The sequence below is a fragment of the Melanostigma gelatinosum genome (assembly GCF_949748355.1).
Source record: "Melanostigma gelatinosum genome assembly, chromosome: 19".
Classification (NCBI taxonomy): Eukaryota; Metazoa; Chordata; class Actinopteri; order Perciformes; family Zoarcidae; genus Melanostigma; species Melanostigma gelatinosum.
In genome coordinates this window covers 5,230,081-5,246,393 of record NC_136652.1, presented here as the reverse complement: position 1 = coordinate 5,246,393, position 16,313 = coordinate 5,230,081, and the positions used below count along the sequence as shown (strand labels likewise).

At 46.2% G+C, this 16,313-nt stretch overlaps 1 protein-coding gene across 1 annotated transcript in view; it reads right to left on the bottom strand.

Moving 5' to 3' along the window:
• Nucleotides 1-14,377, bottom strand: part of enah (ENAH actin regulator) — a 101,569-nt gene extending 87,192 nt beyond the window's left edge. The window contains exon 1 of the mRNA XM_079290379.1: nucleotides 14,089-14,377. Coding sequence (XP_079146505.1) covers nucleotides 14,089-14,093 — 5 coding nt within the window. The 5' untranslated portion in view covers nucleotides 14,094-14,377. The remainder of the gene's footprint in view (nucleotides 1-14,088) is intronic.
• Nucleotides 14,378-16,313: the final 1,936 nt, after the last annotated feature.

Here is a 16,313-nt window from a genome sequence, read left to right as displayed (position 1 = left end):
GAGATTTTGTAACAATGAGAGCTGTTGCTTTGAGCCTCTTTTCAGTGTTGGACCAGCATACCGATAACGCTGTGGAAGTTCCCCACACACACACACACTCGTCATAACTGCTGTCAGAGCCCAAATAAACTGGCCGTGTTTGCGGTGCGAAACAATAGCTGCGACCCATCTGTTAGCGTGGGCGTGAGAAACACAGTGAGCACGGAGAAGAAGGAGCGATGAGGGGAGGAGAATAGGACGGAGGGACGACATGGGACAGGACGACGGGAAAGAGAAGCCTACATCGAAGGGGGGGGCGGAAGTGAGAGACGGAGCAGCTGATGTATTTTACAAACTGGTTCTCTTGTCAAAGATCTGCTAAAGAGCTGACAATGCATCCTACTGTTGCTCAGCGTACACACACACACACATTTTAATGAGGACAAATAACACAAGCAAAAAAAATCAGCTTTCATCATGTGTGATAGAAAAAAGCTGCCTCAGCACATAAATGGACACACTTTCTGCCGATATGAAGAGAGCGGAGTCAGTTTAGCTGAATTCAGACAGCAATTAAAGAAGACAGCTGAAGCTCCGTCTGTCTCTGAGTTGTTAAACATCACGACGGAGTAGAAACAAAGCTGATATTTTCAAAAGTTTGCATCAAATGTCCTTCAGGATTTTAAGGGAACACAAACGGAAAATAGAAGAACTCCAGAAATTGATGAAGATGGAAAAATGACAGAGGACAAAAGGAGGAGAGAGAGCGAGGAGCTGAGGGCCTTTTTCTCTTTATCTTGAGCTGATAATACCAGATTTGGGTCACACACACACACGCACAAACACACACACACGCTGACTTTGACAACATTCACAAACACGTGAACAGATTTTTCTTCAGAGGATAAGTTATTCGATTCTTCAGATGCCATGAAAAGTCTCAACAGTGTGTTGATTCTTGCTGCAGCACTAAAGCCCGGCCACAAATAAATACTGAATATCATTTCATGTCTAGAAAACAGAAAACAGAAAACAGCAGTCCTTAAAACAGCTGGGCATTGTAGTTTTTAAGCAAACGTTTTGTACGTTAGGAGGAAAATAGCTAATTTGCATGGGGACTAGTTTCCACAGCCGATTGACACGAGAAACGATTCGTCAATGAACGGATTAGTCGATCGACAGAATAGTTGTATTAATCGATTTTGTTGAGCGAAAATGTGTGACGTCTTCTATAGTACGCAGAATATCTGAGAGTTGTGGACTAAGTACACTTGTTTCCTGACATTTTGTCGACTGAACGCTGAATTGACAATCATATTGATAACCAAAGGTGGCCAGAATGTGAGATCAATAAATCAGACTCCAGCGTTCACTACCAGTCTCTAACCGCTTTGCTCAGCTGGAGATTGAATACTATCTCTCTGGCTACGTTGCTAAAACTGTGTGGAAACAATTAGTTAAAAAAACAACAGCTGCCCAGCCCCTCCCATCGGGACGGCCACATGCAGAAGTCGTGTGCTTGTAAACGCCGCGGCAGAAACACATGCACAGAACTGTTGTTGCTACAGCTGCAAACAACCAGACGAAGAGCGGCACCATCACACGAGGCAAGTCTCTTAACGGGAAAGGTACGGATGGACTGACTGATTTGTACAGATTGCAACGTGTGACCTCTCGACACTGAGCGGAGACAACGACCCGGAGGAGGAAGAGGGGAAAGGACAGACAGCTGCTGTGGGAGAAGGGACAGATGGACAGACGCAGAGTCGGCCACCTGTCTCTCCTCTTCGGCCACATTTACAGAAAGTCCGCTTCTCTTCAACCCAGAACCGGAGTACAGAGCCTGGCTGAGCCTGTCTCACTGGCCTCAGACAGACACACACACACACAGATATTCAGACAAAAAGGCAGCATGCCTCACAGTCGGCAGTCCTTCCCACACAGAGAGGAAGCAGAGAGCACCTAGTCTGGACTGGATCATCAGACAGCCACCACCGAACACACACACACACACACACACACACACACACACACACACACACACACACACACACACACACACACACACACACACACACACACACACACACACACACACACACACACACACACACACACACACACACACACACACACACACACACACACAGGGCATCGGGCATTAGGTTGGCAGAGGCATTACAGCGTGCCTCAGAAGCCTCTTCCAGTTTTTTACTACCAAAGACATCTGCTGCCTGAGGTGACACGTGTGGATGCAGCACGTACGCTGATAAAACAGCACGGCCGACAGCGACGCTGGGAGCGTGATCTGCACCAACGCGATGCGGTCACGTGACGCATGTCGACTTTGCTACTGTAATGTAATAAATTACATTTTAATATTGCACTTTTATGAAGCTGGGAGACTTGCGAGGGAATAGGATGAACGGTCTCAGCGAATTGGTTTGAACGACTTTTAAAATGCTTGTTTTCTGAATGGAGTTCGGATCGATCGGTGCTAAGCTATGCTAACATTGTAGCTGCTCCACTAACACTCAAAATATCGCCATCTACGCATAAATATGGCAGCGGCGTTATTGTTTATACATAGACTGTCTATGGTTAATACACATACTGTATATACACAGAGATCTTTCCAAAATAAATGCTCCTATACTTCCCAAAATGCCCTCCTATAGCATCTTTATGTTTTACGTTTTTTTATGTTCCAAATCGCATACTTTTTCCCTTTTAGCAGCTGCCCCGACAAAGTACGTACTGCTACATGCAGCATGCATTCAATTAGGGAATAACAATGCACCTTGAACTTTGACCTCTTGCTGCATATATCCGAGGATTGTGGGTCGGCATAGCCAGAAAAGCATGCTGGCTTGCATACTGCAATAAATGCGACCAGATGCAGTAGGATATCCTGCTATTTTTTGGCATATTGAATTTGACCGCGGTTCAGTGATTGAGCAGGGTCGTCCTTCAATCACAAGATCGGTGGTTCGATCCCCGGCTCCGCTACTCCATGTCGATGTGTCCTTGGGCAAGACAATGAAACCTAAAATGCTCCTGCAAGGTGTGCCTGTGGTGTGTGAATGGGTGTGAATGGTTAGTTAGAGTGAGAGAGTGGCTCCTTGCATGGTAGCCCCTGTCATCAGTGTGTGAATGGGTGTGAATGATGACATGTAGTGTTAAAGCACTTTGAGTGGTCGGAAGACTAGAAAAGAACTATGCAAGTACATTTACCATTTACTTACCATGTATTGAGACATACTAAATTGTGTACAGGGATTGGAAGGTAAAGTCAGACTTTCCATTATGAATCTGTGAGCTACTCTGGCGATGTCACTTTACTACACTGTCTGAGAAAATAGCTGCAGGAGCTTTTTCCTAGAAAGTGACTCAAAAAATGCAGTAGTGCCCCTTTCAAATGTCAGGTGTCATTCAGGTTAAATGCTATTTCATTGTCAAGCACATCTTAGGTCGTCTGGGACCGGTCTACTTTCTGTTCCCAGTCAGAACTAAACATGGAGAAGCAGCGTTCAGTTTTTCTGCTCCACATATCTGGAACAAAGTCCCAGAAAGCTGCAGGTCTGCTGAGACCCTCAGCTCATTTAAATCAAGATTGAAGACTTTTCTGTTTGCTGCTGCCTTTAATTGAACCACATTCAATTAATATATTAATCAATTTCCTGCATTTCTGCATTTTATTTCTTACACTGTTCTTAATTGCTGCTAAATCTCCTTTTCTTTTGCCTTATGTTTTGATGCTTTTAATGGTTTTAAAAGGACTGCACAATATATCGCCACTTCCTCCGGGACCGAGTTCATGCAAGGCGTACACTATAAAACGCAGATCAGCAGAGATCTTTTCCAGACGTGGTTTGTGTGCGAGTAATTGCAGAATTGCGGCAGTGTGTGGTTGATTGCATGCAGCGCAATGTCTCAGGGAGACATCGATTATTGTTTTAATGTATGTTTTAAATCTCCTTTACTTTTGCCTTTATGCTTTTAATGGTTTCATGTGAAGCACTTTGAATTACCTTGTTGTTGAAATGTGCGATACAAATAAACTTGCCTTGCCTTAAATTGGATCGTCTTCACTAATTTCCGCGCGCTTGAAGTGCGCTAAGTGCAGCTGCAGGAGACCAAATTAGTGCGAGGCTGGCTTTCGGATTGTGAGAATATATATATAAAGAAATGGCTGGATGGCCCTGCTGAAGTGTCCACGAGCAATAAGACCGTCCCCAGCAGCTCAGATATCAGATAGCGGTGACGGTGGAAGTGAAAAAACATGTGGCTGAACCGCTGGTATTGAAAAGGTCGAGTGTGTAGGATCTAGCTGAAACTTCTCCCGTGTGCCAAGACCCCAACGTATTGAAAACACAATGATCTTGTCTTCGGGGATTACACACTTGAGAAAACATATCGTCACATTCCATCTATGCCCCTACGTCCCCCGTTAATGCTACACACTGTACCTTTAAAAGACAGCGAGGTGAGGGCTGTGGGTGTCCGTCCAGACTCGCCTCTCTAATCCAAGGTGAGAAACAACAGTAACCATCCCCTGGTAAAAACAACAGCTAACAGACACACACAGCTGTGTGTGTGTGTGTGTGTGTGTGTGTGTGTGTGTGTGTGTCGACAGGTGATAAGCGGAATGCTTTCCGAGCAGCAGCTGTGTGACTGTGGGGCCCCGTGGAGAAAGACCTCTGAAAGTTTAATAAGTGTCTCGTTGCTGCAGGAGGAGCTGAAGGCCTCTGAAGCCGGCTGGCTGTCGGTCCATCTGTTACCGCACGCTCCCTTCCTTCTGTGCAGCGGCGTGGCTCTCCGTTCAGATCGAAGCCAGCCAACAGGTGGATGGAGGGATTTCCCTCGGTGTGAGCGCTTTCACCCTTTTATTAGACAAATATTCAATCAGACCAATCGGTCCGCAGATGACTTGATCAATCACGGATGCTTACAATGATAACTATTGAATCATACTAATTCATCAGAATATTGTTCACAATACAAAACATGCATTTCAGCACAGACACTGGGGCTGTGAGGGTTCATGTGTCTGTGCTGAACCATCACGGGACGGAGGCCAGAGTTTGGCCCGTAAACCTTTAGCCGATTGACATGCGAGTCACTCACACTGAGGCGAGAGCAGACGAGCGGGTTCACCGTCAGCTACAACGGAGAAAGAGTTGTGTAAAAAAAGACGAGGGCGGTGCGTCACTTTTGCTCCCCCACCAAACATCCATGAAAATCACCCAGGTGTGCTGGTCACCGGGACGAGGACGCAGGGGGAGTGTGTCTGTCTTTAACACATACTACTGTCGGTTTAAAATACATGCAAAAGAAACTGATCCTCGTACATTTGTTTTCCTTTTTAAGCCCCGCTCTCCCAAACTCACAGCGGACTGTGACTCTTAAACCGGGGGAATGAACCGAACAATGACCTCCGTGTTCCGTCACACCCCCAGCCGCAGCCGACAGCGAGGACACGTTGAGATGGTTCAGGAGCTGGTAGTCTGAGCAGAGAGGGGCCAGACAGGACCACCTCATCAGATCACACACACTTGGAGCTGACGCAGTCGGTGCAAATATAACTCGCTGATGGTGTTTACTGTGTCGAAGGTCACGTAGCACTCACACAGCCCCAGTGGACGACAGATCGGTTATTTCTGTCGAGTAGTCAGGAAAATAAAAGAGATGGTAAACAACGATTGAGGCTGACCACGTGGGAAAGGTTGACGAGATAAAAGACGGTGGTACCAAACTGAAGGACAGCAATCCAGCGTGTGTGTGTGTGTGTGTGTGTGCATTAACATTTTTCACTTCCCCAGCCAATAATCAGGAAGGATTTAGGATTTGAAATGCTGCATCACAAACCTAAATCGGTAAAAGAAATGCATTTAAGATGAACACAGAGCTGCTGGGTGCACACGCCGAGGCCTTATCCAGCCAGAATGAATTATTCAGCACACACACACACACACACTGCTGTTCTCACGCTGCAACAGGGACCTGGAGCGCAATAAGAAGTAATTATAAAACCTCCCTTTTACACCTTTTGCTCTTCTATTGTCAGCATTTTCCCCTCGCAAACACGTCTGTTTTGCCTTCTGAGATGTAATGAGCAAACTCAGGGGGAAAGTGATATTGGAGCCATACAAGCTAGAACTCCATATCAACACTTTTCATTGTTTGAAAAGTTAAAAAGCAGTTTATGTTTGGCGTCCTCCCTGCCAGGCCTGGGTCCACCCCCCCAGCACAGCTGACCGCGGGGAGTTCATGAGTCGGATGATTCTCCCTGCCAGTGCACAGCCATTGTCAAGGGGAACAAAGCTGTCCGGGGTCGCGTCATTATGGAGGCCACGACGTGGATGACCTGTTTCACAGCTCGCTCTTCACACCCATCCCCCTCCCTCCCTCCCTCCCCCGCCTGTCTTTTGCCTCCCATTCCTTCCTCCTGGAGCTGCGACTCTTGTTTCTCCTCTCTGCTCACTCACCATCTAGCGAGGCTACAAGTGGCTGGACAAAGGGGGTCAATTTGGCGGCTATGTGTTGCCGGGACAACCACTTCTGATGACGGAACTATTTAAAAGGAGGGGGGGTGCTCAGGTTGTCATGGAACTAAGCAGGCCCATCTGTGTGTGTGTGTGTGTTTTCTTACATGGCCTGAACTTTGTGACAATCACACCCCGTCATTTTAAAGGGTACTAGTCAAAGACTACAGTGGCTGCTGCTGTTCGTCCTGTGGGCAGCGGGGGGTTAATGGAGCTCTTAAGTTGCTGCAGAACCCGTTAAACAAACACCCCTGCTGGGATCAGTGCGGCATTATTACTTTTATTTCAGTCTGAAGTTATTATATAATGACTCAGACATTCAGGAGTCACCCCGTTTTGTTCGGCGTTGGAGGGCGTGTGAACCCTTCAGCTTCACGCGCTGAAGCTTTGCATGCAGCCACAAATGGCTAAAGCTAAGCTAGCTGCTGATGCTCTGTAAAAAAAACTAAAGGTCTCATTTTCTGTCCACACATGTTCAGATCACAGACTGCATACAAAGATGGACGCCACGTCTCAACTTCCTCCCGCTGTACATAAATGAAGCCACAGTATCCCGGGTACGAGAGCTGCAGTATCAACGTCCTGCCCATACAATCAGCCGAGCCAATCACAGGCCGAGCTCGTTAGCGCAAAGCACCTAGCTGCTGTACTCTCGCTGTTTGGCTAGAAAGACACAACGACTAGCCATAATATCTCGCGACATAAATACATTCATGATCAAAGGGACGCATGTTCTCCAGGGCTGCTTTGATCCGGATCATCTTGCCTGTAAATGATTCGCTACTGTATAAAAGGAGAGTTGGAGGAGGAAGGTTGTCGTTTCGTGGCGTGGTGTTTAGGTGGAAAGGAAATCACTTCTTAAAGCACTTCAGAGTGGTGAGAGGGAGAGATCTGTGCATGTTGATGGTGCTGTTATCGCGTGAAAAAGTGAATCTGCCTTTAGGGAATAGGATTGTGTGAGTTTTGCATCTGTGCAGTGACCTGATGGAGGAGTGAAGGAACAACAGTTCATCCCTTCAGCTCTGTTCAGTGTGTTGCTCACGGTCTCTGGACAGCCAAGCTACAGAGGGGAAAATGTGCAAAGAGAGAAATAGATTTTGAGCCGCTCAGCTACTTGGTGCCTCAGCCACGTCCTCGGCTCCTTTGCAGCAGCGCTTCAACTGGAAGGATGTGCAGCCGTCGGGGAGGGTGGGGGGCGCTGCAGTGTCGGCCCCCTGCACCTGGGGGTTTCACTTAGTCCTGAACAATCGATGGATCGATCAGTCAAACAGTGCTGCTTGGCTGTGTGTTGCTGCAATGCATTGAAACAGGCAGAGGCCTATATTACCAGTGTGTGAGTATTAAGTAACGTTTACAGAACACTTTAAAATCTGCTCCCTGACATCGAATGGGGTCGGCTGACAAAGTTCGGGCATCTGATCCCTCCCTTTGGCGGTGATGTCAGTGGCACGGTGGTGAGGAGAACGCCTCGCAGTGTTGAACACACAACCCTCCTGTCACACACACGCTGACGGAAATATCCAGAGCTCAGCAAACACCCAACTAGCACTCGTAGTCTGAGACACTTACAAGTACGCACTAACACCGCTCAAATGAACACTTCACTGCGCTAGAGGCAGTAAGAAAAGGACCTGTTTTGGTCGGTTGTTGAGACAGACACAGTTTCATCGGTACTGCCAAAGTGCTGGGATTCTATTATTAGTAATCATGGAACTACGGTTGCGATACGAAAACATAAAACAAGTGTGTGGGTGTAAGCTGGTGTTAATCCGGGATCACACCTTCCCTTTCTGCTGTTGGATGGAAATGACCCGAGAGCAGGAGCGAGTTGGCCTCCCTCAGGTCAGTTCAGCCCCCCCGCTGATGAAGGTGTCACATATTTTCTGGACAGGCTCAGGGCACAAATATCATCTTAAACAGAGTTGACAGGTCTGTTTAAGCTTTTGATGGGAGAATTCCTCAAGCATGCGCCGGATCAACATTGGTGCCAACACTGACCTTCGGGGGAAGGGGCCGTGACATGACCGATCCACATTCAATATCCTTGTTGAGGTCATTATAAAGTATTTTCTCTGTCAACCACAGCACTGCCCTGCTGTTACAACAAAAGAAGAAGACTTTCGTGTTTAGTTATTGTGGAATGTGTGTAGTGGACTGTTTGTGCAGTATGTGTAGTTTTACACACAATTGAATTTGAATTATATCGCATGAGAAAAAAGTCAATAAAAGTAATTTCAAAATAAATCGGTTTACTTAAGTGAATGCATTTTTCCCACCCCTAGTTTTTACATTTGGGAAAAATAAATAAATAAATACATTTAAAAAAAAAGAAAAAGAAAAAAAAAGAAAATAAAAAGAGTAATCAAATGAAATCTGTACTTTGTATCAGAATTGTTACCGGGAGCCGTTAAGTCAGATCGGTACATTCGTACTTATGTCGACGAGGTAAAGACGAGGTGGCGTCACGCTGTCTGTGCGGCCTGCTGCAGCACAGACAGCGTGGGTGCGTTCGCTGCCAGCGGCCCCCAAACACAGGAACAATTAAACCCCAAATGACACACCATGAGGTCGGCAACACACCATGCGACAGAAAGAATAGAGGGCAGTTACTCAACCTGGTCTGTAATATGCCCCTGAGTGTCTATATCGTGACCCGTGTTCTATCCTTCAACATGACTAAACAAGGGAGCGCACACACACACACACACTCACACACACACACACACACACACACACACGACATGATGGGTGGTGGTGGCGGCCTAGAGATTAGAGAAGTGAGCTTGTGACAGGGGGTTTGCTGGTTTAATCACCGGGTCAACTGGGACACTCGAGTGCGATTAAAATTCGCTCCCTTCGTAGCTACTGTTGGGACGCCCTTGAGCAAGGCACTTAACTTTCAGCTGCACTTCACGGCGCGTGACTTCAGCTGGTCTTTACCATCTAATGACGTAGAAATACATACTCAAATCTGGTCATATTGTGACCGCAGTGACGACTGCTGCTCGTGGCTACACTCGGAGCTCAAAGTCGCGTCTTTCACTCGAGTGAATCAGCAATAATCCGGAGGGAGAGCTGCGTCTGCCACAGGCTGCGGTTACTTTCCTCCTTGGGGTGACTTTACCTCCGCAAACAGCCAGTCAGCAGGCGGCCGAAACCAGAGACGTGAGGGACGGCCGGGGAACGGATGGAAATAATAATGCAAAAAGAGCTGGTCGGGAGTGAGAAGCCTGTAAAGCGGCCCTTTTTTGGAGCAGATTTGGGGGGGGAGCGAGAGAGCGAGATTAGGAGAGATTGGCGGAGAGAGGCTGCACAGGGAGGAGAGAGGGAGCGAGGGAGATAAGGAGAGCGAGGAGCAGATGGTGGCGGGGAGCCAGGCGCGATCAGAATCTTCCCGAAAACTTCAAAAGGGGGAAACTGGTGGAGCACAATAACGTCCTTCTCCCATCCTAATTCGCTCGCACACTCAACGTTTTATAGCTCAATCCACCTTGAGATGCCTTCAGAAGAGCAGAACAGTGAGTAAGGGAGCGATGGCGTGGGTTTACGCTCTTTTTATGATTTATTTCTAACATTTCATATGAATTATTCAAGATTATAGTCCATAAATGGAATCAAAATGGACATTTTTAGAGCACTTTCAAAGCTCAAAGTGACAAAGGTAATAAAAGGACAGTAGATTCAAAACTTTCTTTTAAAAATAAAAATTAGATTGTGCGTGCATGTGTGTATATAGAGTACATGTCTGCAACCCCCGATGTGTAGTGAAAGAGCATCGTATTACATTAGACGGCTTAATCGATTGTCAAAATATTGGTTAGTTGCAGCTGTAATGTATGTAATAGTTCATTCAAAAGGTTTTGAACCAAAATGGTTTATAAATGTTGATGGAAAGTTCCATGACGTATCATAGAATGATGCATAATACTGGCCGGTTGTATTGCGCAAGTGTATATGGAAGTAGCCATGTTGACAATTCACACATGCACTCTTTGTCTTCATCAAACGACGTGTCATGTATCCACGTCTCTGGACAGCCTTGGGAACAGTTTCCTGCGTCTACTCCACTAAGCTTATGATCAGTCTGTGTGACAAGAGGAGAAGCAGACAATACTTGACTGCAGGGTTCGCTATCAGTCCCATTGATTCAGCTCCACAATAACACAATAGGACAAAGCAAGTACTGTTAATGAGTGACTCTTCAACAAAGACCATTGAGATTGATGAGAATTATGTCTGTGTGCTGGTGATGAAGTCATACTTCTGATGATACAGCAACATAAGCTATTAGTCTGTAAAGTAAAGAGGAGCGATACCATGACTCAGCTCCCCACTGACTCTCTTTGCATCTCATTCTCTGTCTAGACTCAATAAAACTCAGCGACCGTACCTCAAGTCTTTAAATCAATCACAGTTATTCCCATTTGATCTGAGCCTCTGGCTGACCTCATTAACACCTTAATGTAGATGAGATGACATAACTGGCCGCGGCCTATTTGTAACCTCTAAGTGACCACACAGTGCAGCCGTTCTGGAATAAAAAAAAGTTCCCTCAGCCCCTGCCAGTCATCTTTGGCGTGAACCTGCAGCGGCCGGCAGAAACTAGGCCTTTCAGCGGTTGTCAGGGCTCGTTACCGTGACGCTTAACAGCAACCCCCCCCCCCCCCCCTCGTCCCCGACCCCCTGGCGGAGATAAGCAGACATCAGTGCTACGTGCCGCCTGACACGATGCAGGGAAACGAACTGGCCGCTACGTCGTTGTCCTCGCGGTTCAGGAATGTGCTCGCAGTATCCTTGACCTTAAGATTTCTATTCTAACTGAACAAACGTGCACTTATTTTGACAACCCAACTATATTTTTGGATAAAAATAACACAAATATCTGTACTTATAGCAGCTTTAAAATGGCATTCAGAATCTACATCAGTCGGTAACAGAAATAAAGTTAATTATGTGTGACTGCACACTGACGATCTAAACTAATACGACAGGGGTGGAAGTGTCAGACACAGTCCTCCTGCTGGAGGGAGCATTTAGCCCACTGGCAACTTTGGTCAACTATTCTCATTATCAAAATAAGGAACATTTCAAAACACTTATGTATTACACTGTATGAACAATTTCCCACAAGGCAGTGAGTCACAACAGGCTATACAACTAAAAAAGCATCGCTCATGCTCTGAAAACCAGAATAGAACATGTGCATTAGGAGAGTTTCAATTAGTTCCACCTTGGCTAAATGCCAATGTGAGGGACAATTACTTCTCTAATTGTTTTATCCGGTTCAGATTTCCCGTTTAACTGCTGCTTGACAGCAGCGGGGTTAGTAGAGTGCGGTTGGTTCTCTTCCTCATCCTCGTGATTGGCACATCTGGGTGATGCTTGTTGGATGTGTTTCCACTCGTGCCCATTATGGTGGAGCAACACCTGCAACACACCGTCCTCATCCTATGCACAACTCTCTCTATGTTGCCAATGCTGACCGGAAACCTGCAGGCGGGTCCTCCAAGCACCACTTTCCAGTTATTGGACAGTTATACAACTAGAGATTGAGACCATAAACTCATGTTTACAATGTTTACTGAGGGAATAAATCAAGTGAGAAGTAGAGTCATTTTCTCATAGACTTCTATACACCAGAGGAGTCGCCCCCTGGTGGACATAAGAGAGAATGCAACTTTTAAGGCACTTCCACATTGGCTTCACTTTTCAGACCTCAGAGGTTGCCGCATCGGCTGAGCTCCAGCACTGAACAGCCGGTGGACCAATAACTTAGGGTGGCCACAACCTCATGAGACACTAACACACAGCCACAAGTGTCCTGCATGAGTCAGCTCTGAGCAGCTGGGGCCGCCACTCACACAGTCTCACACACACACACACACCTGTTGCACACACCGATACATCTCCACTGGTCCCTCATGTCTCCCATTGAATGACGGCGGGGACAACTTGCGTTTAAAAGCTACGGCACAGTCTTGTCAACAACCAGTGATCGCGTCTTTAGTCCTGTCTGCTGCAGTCAGTGGTGAGCCGAAGTCCAACACTGGACCCAGTTCAAGAAGAAATAATATAGAAAGCTGTTTAAAAAAAAAAAAAAACGTATGGGGGAAGAAAATGAGAGAGATGAAAAGTTTGTAGTTTCCTTTCTCTTTAAAACAACCAAAGCTGTTGTTAACCAGCAGTTTGGCCAACAGAGAGATTCCAACAGCTGGAATCAATTAGGGGCTTTCTTAAAGGGGGACCAGCAGGCACCATCCACACTACATGTCCCACTTCTTAATACACACACAAAAAGTTTGTTCGGAGATGGGAGTGTGTGTGTGGGGGGATCAAACACATCCATAGAAGCTGATTTGGACATTTGAACTCTTCCTCCCCCGCACGCAGAGGGGGGGGGGGGGGGGGGGGGGGATTATCCTGACAAAAGCTGCTGCACCGTTGGACATGTCGAGCGGAATCAAGCAAAACAACAACAACAGCCTCATCAGCAACCTCGGGTTGATTTTTGTTTTTTAGCACACGTTAATGAGGGGGGGGGGGGGGGGGGGGGTTCGAAACAAAACTAACACAAACAGCTTTCACCAGGTCGTCTCTGATAAACACGGTGGTTTCTAGAACTTGACACCAAGGTGGTAACATAAACAGAGTGGTACTCCAACGGCCTTTCTTAGTCCAATGTGCAACAGTAACGTTACAGGAGATTTCGAATAACCCCCCAAAAAGGAAATGTATCATGCAACTGACTCCAAAGACCATAAAAAAGCAAAATGAAGTCAATATGGACAATCTTCAATCGAAGTCATTACCAGTATCCTTCTGCCTTTAAGTACACTCCGCTTTGGGTCATTGTCGCACTTCAAAGGACCCTACAACGCCAGCATCATGTTCACCAGGTAAAAACAAAGTCTCCATCCGTGTCACACAACAACCTTTAAAGGGCAGCATGCGCGTGGGTGTCAAGAGGGTGCACCGGGAGTTTTGAAGAGGTGTGTCCCCCCCCCAGTACACCTCTGTCAGGAAGTATCTGTGAGCGTGTTCTTCTCATTAGCATTTAAGCACGGGTCTACTGTATGTTTAGAGAGGCTGCCCCCGCCCCCCCGTGTCATCCCCCCCAACTGACAAAAGCGCACGAGCTGCTTTGAGGACCGAGAAGCACCGACAAAACACAGAGCATGTGTGTGTGTGTTTTGTGACACTCGTAATGTGGCATCAAATAAATGCTTCCCCATCACCAGCGCTGAGAGATGAATCCCTCTCGTATGCAGTGTGGGAGTATAGCGGCAGGAACGAACGAGCGCCATTCCCAAACCCGTGCACGTCCACGAATGCAGTACACATTTTGGAGCGCCGTTGAGCGAGAAACACGCTGCGTGCCGCTCCGTCAAAACAACGGAGCGGCGCCACTGCGTGAGACATGTCAAGCAACATGTTTAACGTTAGCTAACAACTCGGTTGTATTTTCCCTCGCGTTCCCGGGCAGCTCGAACTCCCCCCCGACTTTCATCTCGTTATCTCCTCTGACATTATTTCACATGTAAGACCATTTGGGGAAGCTTCTTACCTCATGACGAAAGTGTCGCCGGGCCAAATATATCACAAAGTTCCTCAGGTATCAACGACGGGTGACTTGTAGTTTTTTTTCTCCCCAAAAAGTTCACCGCTCGGTTCAAGGCTTACGGGCGACCAAATGAAAGGGGGTGCCGACGGAGTGACAAGCGGCTTCACAGTTTGCAGGCTATCCGGTAACAAAAAGAAAAAAGTACACACAAAAAGAAAAGGTAAAAAAGAAAATTGGGATTTAAAAAAAAAAAAGACGAAACAGACGAGTCCTACATGGTCCAGAGCGTCGCGGCTCAGTTGGTGGTGAAGAGTCGCTGGGAGGAGGAAAGTGGAGAATCGCAGCGTTCCTCGCCGTTTTCTGGCGCACTCGGGGTCGGCTGTGATGCGGCGCTGTGCGGCTCGGGTGCCGGTCTGCTGCCGCTGCCTGCTGGCTGCAACACGTTCTGCGTTCAGGGCCGCACTGGAACCTCCTACTTTGAAGAATCACAGTCACACAGCCGGGAAAAAAACCGTTTTCTAATTCATAAACGTTAAAGCTACTTCTTTAATTATACGAGGCACATTTTAGAGCTTATTTAGCCAGTGGGATGTTTCTTAGTTCAAAAGTCTCTGAGTAGTTCTGAATATACTCCTAGCAAAGTGAACAAATAGCTGAATGGTGAATTATTTGGACAGCGTGCAGCTTTGATATACATTGGAGTCATTTATTAAACAGAGACAGTATTAGGTCAATACAGCCTCTACTGCGCGTCACCTAAAATACTCATCTAAATGTTGGGTTATATAAAAACTATTTTGTGGGGCTTTCGTGTGCGCTGTATTTATGAGTCTTTTATTTCCCACAGTACCTGAAGGCAGCAATTGACGCAACTTGTGGGACGTAGCACGTACAGGTTGCCCCTGACAACTGATTTGGCTCTCCTGCTGTCTGCCTGGGACCAGTGGAACAACATATAACTAAATATGCTGTTTGAAATAAATAAAGACAGTACTCCTAAAATACATTTCAACTGTAAATATTATTATTATTGTTATTAGTAGTATTACTGTTGTTATTATAATTATTTCATAATTAATTACATTTATGGTCACTATAAACTCTCTTGCAGTGCACAATCCACAGGTCGAAGTAAAAATACTGAAACTTTGATGAAGAATAACACCATATCACTATTATGTTGTGATATGGTGGCTTTTGACAACTTTTGGATTTTGTAAGTTCAATGCAAATGAAAAAGGTCATGACAAAGTAGGTTAACTATAACCTTCTAGTGTATTTATTTTTTAATTTTTAAGTAAAGATATTTTCCATACAAGCAATAACAACAATGTGCAGCCCAGACCAAGAGCTGGTGTGAGACCCACAGGCAGGACCTGATGACCTGCTACAGTTGGCCCCTGACACCCGCTGTGTTATTTACTGGTGTGTGTGTGTGTGTGTGTGCGTGCGTGTGTTTACGTGTGAGTGGGTGGAGGTGGAGGTGCATATGACACGTGTCCATCGTGTAACATTACACATCATTAATGGTGGGGGGGGGGGGGGGACTATTCTCCAACCCCTGGCCTATGTTATCTGGAGATGAGTACAATGCAAACAAATGAAAAAGGTAGAATGATTAGGAGAACAACACAAAGGTCCTCTCTGGCCTTGTAGTTGAATCCTGAAGGGAAGCATTAGCGTTGTTAGCCCTGCTGTTTGAAATGATGCCTCATACTGTATGCTATCTGACTTGTAGACAGTAACAATAAAGACAATCCACAATAATAAAATAAACCCAAATATAACACAACTAAGCCCCCTATAAGCTACTCTGGATATATGCACTGACTGTTGTTATAGTTTTCTGACATTTTAAAAGAGGATCATGATCTTTAAAAAAAAAGAAAGGTGGAGGCAAAGCTTATATTTGAGCTCTTCTGCCTTTATGTAACGCCACTGCACTTTGGAACAACGGTTCACCTCTGTGGAATGGGCAGATCTGACCAAAACAACACCAGCACTTTGTAGGTTGCAATTCTACCTTTTTACTATAGGTTGTCAGAGGAGTGACTTCATGCAACAACCAAAAATCTGTCTGGTCAATTTCATTAAAATGCATTCTGAGGTCATATGGGAGTACTTTGACGGCGCGGACTCCTTCGTGTTCATGTTTGTGATCGTGGAATCTGATGTTGATGCAGAAAGTCATGAGGCGCTGGAGGTGACCAGACTGCAACTGACTCAGC